This window comes from Sinocyclocheilus rhinocerous, unplaced genomic scaffold, assembly GCF_001515625.1.
Source record: "Sinocyclocheilus rhinocerous isolate Xijiao unplaced genomic scaffold, SAMN03320098_v1.1 scaffold2322, whole genome shotgun sequence".
NCBI classification, from domain to species: Eukaryota; Metazoa; Chordata; class Actinopteri; order Cypriniformes; family Cyprinidae; genus Sinocyclocheilus; species Sinocyclocheilus rhinocerous.
This window is the reverse complement of record NW_015663225.1, coordinates 176819-185645: the sequence shown is the minus strand read 5'-3', so window position 1 is coordinate 185645 and position 8827 is coordinate 176819. Positions and strand designations below refer to the sequence as shown.

Genomic DNA, 8827 nt, shown 5'->3' with positions numbered 1-8827 from the left:
CTGCAGGATTTCAGTCCTTCACGGCGTAGTGTGTTACCAATTGTTTTCTTGGTGACTGTGGTCCCAGCTGCCTTGAGATCATTGACAAGATCCTCCCGTGTAGTTCTGTGATGAATCCTCACCGTTATCGTGATCATTGAAACTCCACGAGGTGAGATCTTGCATGGAGCCCCAGACCGAGGGAGGCAGTTATTTTGTGTTTTTTCTATTTGTGAATAATCACACCAACTGTTGTCACCTTCTCACCAAGCTGCTTGGCGATGGTCTTGTAGCCCATTCCAGCCTTGTGGAGGTCTACAATCTTGTCCCTGACATCCTTGGACAGCTCTTTGGTCTTGGCCATGGTGTAGAGTTTGGAATCTGATTGATTGCGTCTGTGGACAGGTGTCTTTTATACAGGTAAAAAGCTGAGATTAGGAGCACTCCCTTTAAGAGAGTGCTCCTAATCTCAGCTCCTTACCTGTATAAAAGACACATAGGGGTAGGGGATCAAATACTTATTTCACTCATTAAAATGCAAATCAATTTACTCAATTTTTAAGGTAGGTTTATTTTAACAGTGAGAGACTGAAAAAAAGTATAACTTATATAACTTATATGAAAAAAAGTATAACAATAACTTTTTTTCAGTCTCTCACTGTTAAAATAAACCTACCTTAAAAATTATAGACTGTTCATTTCTTTGTCAGTGGGCAAACGTACAAAATCAGCAGGGGATCAAATAATTTTTTCCATCACTGCATTAAACATAATACTGAATCTTGCATCCAAATGAACCCAAGAAATCGCAACATTTCATATTTCATATGCATATATACAGACCAAAATCAGCGACAAATTGACTGTATATCTGTTGTTCTTACTTGTTAGAGTAAACCTCATTGATGCCCACTTTACCGTCATCTGTACCAAACGCCAAAGTGCCCTCTTTTAGTGGATGCCATGCCAACTGGAACAGAGATGGAAGCAAAAAGGCATTTATGGCCTTGATTTTAAACTAACTGAATGGTACTGAGGGAATTATAACTGTGAATTAAAGACATCTGACTCACGGCTGTGACTTTAGATTTGATCCCTTGCCAGAATGTCTTGATGTCATATTGGTTCTGAATAGACAAGGTGTTCCACACCCGGATCATGCTGTCTCCGATGCCTAGAGCCAGGCAGCCGGTGCCCACTGGAGAAAAGCTGAGACAGTACACAAACCCACCCAGAGTGGGCAGAGTCCAACAGCATTCCAGAGATGCCAGGTCCCAACACTTAATCTGAAATGACAATGGGTCGAATGGTTTGAATCAAGAAATTCTGAGAATGATAAACAGACAAAAATAAAATGGGTAAGGGCTACCCTATTTTAGTTTGTTTGGAATGATAATTTGGAATAACTATGATTTTTTAAGTCATTATAAAATGTATAAAAATAATAAATTGTAATTGTGTAAATAAGGTATGTGTAGAGGATGTGAACTGGGTCTTCAGAAGACAGAAGTCTAGGAAAGCTTCAGGCCCAGACGTGTTTCACCTGCCTGTCTAAGGCTACGTTTACATGACAACGATGTAGTCAAAAACGGAAAGTTTTTTCCCTTGCGTTTAGTACCATGTACTCCGCCATTGTTGTTTATGTTGTTCGCGCTTGCCTTTTAAAATTGACACGTACTGCGCATGTCTACATACCTAACACGTACTACGCACACGCATGATTTCACCGTTTCCAAAAATTCCTGTTTTGGGTGTTTACACGGAAACGACAACGTTGGCGTTTTCAAAATCTTGCACTTTGAAACCCGTTTTCGTGTAAACGGCCTGTAAAAGTCTGTGCTAACCTGAAGAAACAAAGTCACCTACATCTTGGATGCCCTGGGGGTAAGCAGATAAACATCAAATTTTTATTTTTGGATGAACTATCCCTTTAAGGTATGTGTAGAGGATGTGAACTGGGTCTTCAGAAGACAGAAGTCTAGGAAAGCTTCAGGCCCAGACGGTGATTCACCTGCCTGTCTAAGGCTACGTTTACACGACAACGATGTAGTCAAAAACGGAAAGTTTTTCCCACTGCGCATGTCTACATACCTAACACGTACTACGCACACGCATGATTTCACCGTTTCCAAAAATTCCTGTTTTGGGTGTTTACACGGAAACGACAACGTTGGCGTTTTCAAAATCTTGCACTTTGAAACCCGTTTTAGTGTAAACGGCCTGTAAAAGTCTGTGCTAACCAACTAGCCCCCATCTTAACACAGATCTTCAACAGATCACTGGAGCTGTGTAAATTTCCCTGCTGCTTCAAACACTCCACCATCATTCCAGTCCCCAAAAAAAACAAAATCACTGGACTTAACGACTACAGACCTGTCGCTCTCACGTCTGTGGTCATGAAGTCATTTGAGAGACTGGTCTTGGCCTACCTGAAGGACATCACTGGACCCTTGCTGGATCCTCATCAGTTTGCATACAACGCAAACAGCTCTTTGGATGATGCAGTCAACATGGGACTGCATTACATCCTGCAACACCTCGACAGACCTGGGAATTATGCAAGGATCTTATTTGTGGACTTCAGTTCAGCCTTCAATACCATCATGCCTGACCTTCTCTCAGCCAGCTCTCCGTACCCACCTCCATCTGTCAGTAGATCACCAGCTTCTTGACAGACAGGCAGCAGCTAGTGAGGCTGGGTAAACTCACATCCAAGACTCTCACGATGAGCACTGGCACCCCTCAGGGATGTGTGCTATCACCACTGCTCTTCTCCCAGTACACAAATGACTGCACTTCTAAAGACCCCTCTGTCAAGCTCCTGAAATTCGCAGATGACACTACCATCATCGGCCTCATCCACAATGGAGACGATTCTGCTTAACAGTTCTACTCGGCCGTCACGGTGTCTATCCTGTTCATCTATAACTGTTTGAGTTAGCTACCAAATCAAACATCAAGAGACTACAACAGACAGTCAGGACTGCGGAGAGGATTATTGGTTCCCCCCTGCCCAACCTCCAAGATCTTTACACCTCCATATTGAGGAAAAGGGCTGGTAAAATCACTTTGGGCCCCACACACCCAGCACACTCTCTCTTCGAACTGTTGCCTTCTGGTCGGCGATACAGAGCACCGACCACCAGAACAGCCAGGCATAATAACAGTTTTTTTCCCCCGCAGGCCATATTCAGCCTGAACAATTAAAAATTATAAATGACACTTTTATACATAGTATCTGGAAATTGTATATTGTAAACAACATAAACGGTACACTTGTAAATAAAATATCTGTATTTATTTAAACAATTATGTTTTTTCCCCCTATATTTCTATTTCTGTATATAGTGCATTATTGATTTTTCTGTTTTTCTTATATTAGTGTTATTTCATCTTTACTGTGTAATTCTATGTATGTCTGCACTATCATGTATGTTTGCACTATGTGTGTACTTTCTTCTGCACTGGAAGCTCCTGTCGCCAAGTCAAATTCCTTGTGTGTGTAAACATACTTGGTAATAAAGCTCCTTCTGATTCTGAAAACAGCTTACAAGCACGTATTAATGGAGGAAGGTCTCACCTCTCTGTCCATTGAGGTACTGAGCAGAAGTTCCCTGTCCCCTGAGCGAAACGAGCTCATGTTGAAGACGATACGGCTGTGATTCTGTCCATCTGAGGAACTGCCCAGCAGACTCCACTTCTGCTTGCCTGACTTCATGAGATCCCACATTATGATCTCACCGCTGCACGCCAACATTCACATCGAGTCAACTCATGTTCATTTACAAGAAAATATCTTCTGACACAAAATAACCATTTGGCAACTCATCTATACAACCATACCTGAAACAGCTGGACACAATCTGTGAAGGTTGCCCCTTAGGCCAATGGACAGTCAGCCAGAGTCTTTCCTTCACCACTGGATCAACTCCTGATCCTCGTCTCTTCAGAAAGGGAAGCTTCAGGGTCATTACACCTGAAAGGAGACACACTGTGACCTAAATGACCCTGCACCTGAAAGCTACTATAAACCAGTTTTGTTTGTGCAAGCTTTGGGTAATGAGTATCTCTCTGTCACCTTTTCCTCTGGCTGTGCTCCATATCCTCACGGTTTGATCTCGACTACCTGATGCCAGGTAACACCCCATTTCTGCTGCTTCTGTCACCCCATTGCTTCCATCTATGGAAAGAATCAATGACATTTCACTTATCATTTTTGTCCTCTCTATTATTTCAGGGGTTCCTAATCTTTTTTTGTCAGCTGAAGTCCCCCTGAGATTTTAAACATATTACATATTATTGATATTGACATATTTGACGTTCCTTCCTTTGTTCACAAGTTTTGTTTTAGTTATTTTAGTACATCAAGTTAAGCTAAATTAAAATGTGTAATGTTTCTTCGGCAACTAGCTAAAATAAAATAAGTTTAAGTTTATTACTTTATTTTAATTTATTTAAAGTTTATTTTATTGCAAGTAACAAAAGTTTTTTTATGGTTTTAATTTGAGTTAACTTTAATAACCATGGTAATGCTCTTTATTATGAAATATGCTGTAGAACATACAGTACTATATACTAAATATATAAATTAAAAACGCAGCATAATTTAATTTGATAATAATGATTTTATAAGACATATTACTATGTCCATTTTATTTCAATTAACTGTGCAGCACCATTTGTTAATTTTAATGTTATTAAATGAATTATAAGGTTTTCTTCAACTCACAAACCCCCTGTAGTTCTGATTTTCTGAGCAGTATGACATCATACTGCACTACCGCCCACGACTGCTGACGGACTCTCCCGTATTAGCATATTTCCACCCTCGAGCAGCTGTAGCGATAACAATGTCGCGTAAGCAATGCAGGTGTTTTGTAGTTGGATGTAAAGGTGAACATAAGAGTCTTCCATTTTCTCCCGACATCAGAGCCACTGAGGACACAGTGGATTAGTTTTATTTTTGATGGTAACGCACCACTGAATACACAAAAATGGAAGAGAGGGGCGGGATGAGCAGTAGCTCATTATCATTTAAAGAGACATGCACCGAAATGGCTCACTGTGAACAGAGCTGTTTTTGACAAGGTAACAAGGGTGTTGTTTTACAAAACCATTCAGGAATTTTAACCAAAGTATGAAGACATTTCATGAAGACCATAAAGAATCATACCAGCTTGTGGAAAATGGGCATCTAATGTCCCCTTTTAAAAAATTGTCATATCCTTATATTATATATCAGGGATCCTCAAATCTGGCCCACGAGATCCACTTTCCTGCAGAGTTTAGCTCGAACCCTAATCAAACACACCTGAGCATGCTAATCAGTGTCTTCAGGATCATTAGACAATCACAGGTAGGTGAGTTTGATCAGGGTTGGAGCTAAACTCTGCAGCGCATTAGCCCTCCAGGGCAAGATTTGAGGAACCCTGTTATATATTATATTATGTCTTTATTTAAAAACATATTTTAACAAACTTCACTGTTTATTAATATTAGAAAAAAAACATTTTTTTTGGCCAAATCAAAGTCACGTGGTGCAACACTAACATGTAGAAAAAAATAACAACAACATAAAACAGGAAATCATATCATGATGAGAACCCTGCAGACCCTCATAACTGTATTTCAAGGTCAATAATTAGCAGATACTTAACCTTCTATGACAAGGCAAGGTTAGTTCAGGTTGTGAAATGTCATGTGGTGTGACTCCTAATAACATAATGGTAATAACTGACTGAGGCAAAATGGATCTTTAAGCATCTCTTGATTACCTGTTTTGTCTTCTGATCGCCCATATAGAGGCTCTTCTCTGGGTTGAGGACACCATGCCAATGCGTGAATCTCATCATCATGCCCCCTCAGCCGATGGATCACCTCCCCTTTCTTACTGATGTCTATCACTACTATCATTCCATCCTTGTACCTTTAAGAGGAAGCATAAACAGTTAACATGCACCGTTGATGAGTCTAGAGCTCTCTCTAATCACAACCAAAACATATTATATATTAATACAATGAGGCTTTACCCCACTGCGATGTAGTTTTCCTCATGTGGGGAACAGGATAAGCAGAAGATTGTTCGAGGTTCAGGGAAGAAGCTCTGGGTGTCATTACTGCTAAACCAATAGCACACCACAATGCCCTTTTCATCTCCTGTGACTAGCAGAAGTTTCTGCACCGGAGACCAGTGGACTGCAGAGATGGTGCTCTGTTCAAACATGAACACATATGGTAGGTCAGTCAACATGATTATCATTTGCTGATAATGTGAATGTGTTTTATGTCTTGCAAACTTAAAGTTGGTATTTTGTAATATATTTAAAGTCACCATGAAATCAAAAATGACAATTCATACATTTTATGGAATATTGCAGTGTTTATTATAAATTATTTATTCATGCACATCATTATTTAAAAAAACAAACAAACAAACAAACAAAAAAATCACATGCCCTTGTAATTTGTAATCAAAATGGGGGGAGAAAAAAATCAAGTGCCGTCCTACACGGTTTCTCGTTCAAGACACCGTTTCACTTGGAAATTAGTCCCAATCATAAAAAAAAGAAAAGATTTCTGTTTCATGATGATTTTAAACGTTGTTGCAAACTCTGCTTAATTAAATAAGCAGCAAAAGCAGTTATGAGTTTATGGCTGTCATGGAGCTATATTGTAAATGAGAATATTTTTCTCATCACAATAGGGGTGAAAAGACGATGGCAATTTCCGTTTCATGTCGGCCTTAACATTGTTGCAAAATATCACCTCACCAGGGTGAAATTTTGTAGCAGAATGACAGGTAACAGGTTGTCCAAATTATTTGTGATATGGATAGAAAATTAGAAACAAATTATGTTTTGCATTGTACGCCATCATTTACATCAAAGTTATGATTTCATGGCTGTCATGGAGTAACAGTATAGATGCAAACATTTCCTGATGTTAACTGCAAAATAAAAATCTAAATCTAAAAAAAAAAAAAGTGAAATTGTTTAATGAAAAGTATAAATAATTATTTATAGAGTAACTATTATAGTTACTCTGTATTTATGATTATTTTTATTCATTTAACCACATTTTAAATATACTGACAAAAATAAAATTTATTTAATTTGGAGGCAATTTAACTGTTGTCAGGGCAAGGTAAAATGTTATTGTTGAGTCCAGAAGTTTTTACACTTTTACCACTGTGGAAAAGGGCAGAAAGAAAACTGTAATATATTACAAAACTTGTTATGGGAACAAACTGTGAGCCAGTCACAACACTTTAAGCATGACAGGTAGGATATTCACTCACTTGGTGGACATTGTGCTCTTTCAACAGAATTTTCTGCCCAGCATCCCAGATTTTGACTGTCTTATCATCTGAAGTGCTTGCACAAATGCGCTCTTGTCCATCATGGGGGCAAAATGCAAAACCAGAAACTCTTTCAGTGTGCCCAGTGAGTTCACCTGCAGGAAGAAGGTCTGATCAGATCGATGTGATTTTGCAAAAGCAAAGCATTGAATTAAAGCATCCTGAGCTCATACCTGTTACTGCTGGAGAGGATGCCGTCACATTTAGCAGATAGATGGTATTCTTTGCTCCAAAACCCAGTACTCCCTTTCCATTTATGTCACTGCAGCGTGAACAGTACCAGTTTGGAGAGGCTGGCAGATGTCTTTGGTGCATTATAAAGAGTAAATGACCGCCGCATCAAGATCAGAGAATAAATTCACAGATAGTGACAGTGAAGTCTACGTCTCACATCTACTCATGCTGCCGAAAACACACCGGCAGCCGAATATCAGCGTGTGCTGTAAAAAATTATACGGAACGCGAGAAGGGACAGTGTTACCATTGACAAAGTCAAATCTTTGTTTAATACCGACATATTCAATAGATATGTTGGTAGAAATATATATTATACGCCTTATTTATAATTAGAATATTTTTGTTGGAAACAATTCTACCAATAATAATAAAACGTATAACTTTAAACTCATTCGGAAGTAACATTTGCCGTAAAGCAAAGCGTCGTAACAAATTCAACCGATTCTCATTTCCGACAGTCTGTTCATCCAGGTAGTTCAAAACACCACTTTAGCGATTCATATAAGTATCTGTTTTACATTATCTCGAGTCAGTCCATGATATCGCAGCGTGGCATAGTACCTGCTCTAAAACTCTAAAACCATTAAATCCATGTAGCAGCGTGGATGAGAACGGAGCACCTCGTTTCAACGGAGGTGTCGGTTCAACCGACTCACTAAAAAGATCCAAATCAAAAGAACGATTCGCTCACGAATCGGACATCTGAGAGGATATAAAAAAGGGAGGGAGTAAGTCATTATAGTCCACACTCCATACCAGTTGGTGGCGGTAATACGCCATTTTGTTGTTTGTCAACCGCCAATAAAACCTCAAAAGGTTATTGTTGTTGTTATTATTAGGGTTATTATTATTATTATTATAAAGCAGGGCAGGGTGAGGTGTGCGTGTGTGGGTATGTGTGTGTCAGGATAAAGGAGGGAGAACGGGTGATTTAGTATGTAAACTTATTTTCTGATCCACACTCCGGAGCAGAAGGTGGTTTTGGTTTTTAACAGCGGCTAAAAACCAAGAAGAAGAAAAACCAAGAAGAAGAAGAAGAAGAATCTGTGATAATCAATATAAAGACAGTATGGACTTCTGGTAAATTTCGTGTGGGTACCATCACATATGGGTGTGAAAGGAAATGAGGAGGCTGATCATCTGGCTGAACAGGCATTAAATCATTCACAAATAGACATTGAAGTGGCATTAAGTAAAACAGAAATAAAAACGATAATAGTGAAAGAAATACAAGAAATATGGCAGAATGAATGG

General features: G+C 39.1%; 1 protein-coding gene across 1 annotated transcript in view; it reads right to left on the bottom strand.

Annotated features, from left to right (window-relative positions):
* LOC107728760 (gem-associated protein 5-like) overlaps positions 1-7850 on the bottom strand; it is a 21232-nt gene extending 13382 nt beyond the window's left edge. Inside the window, exons 1-9 of the mRNA XM_016539041.1 lie at positions 7510-7850; positions 7277-7431; positions 6009-6190; positions 5754-5905; positions 4058-4159; positions 3823-3955; positions 3560-3722; positions 1053-1265; positions 864-949 (exon numbers count right to left, since the gene is read on the bottom strand). Of these exons, the coding sequence (XP_016394527.1) occupies positions 864-949; positions 1053-1265; positions 3560-3722; positions 3823-3955; positions 4058-4159; positions 5754-5905; positions 6009-6190; positions 7277-7431; positions 7510-7651 (1328 nt within the window). The 5' untranslated portion in view covers positions 7652-7850. The remainder of the gene's footprint in view (positions 1-863; positions 950-1052; positions 1266-3559; positions 3723-3822; positions 3956-4057; positions 4160-5753; positions 5906-6008; positions 6191-7276; positions 7432-7509) is intronic.
* Positions 7851-8827: the final 977 nt, after the last annotated feature.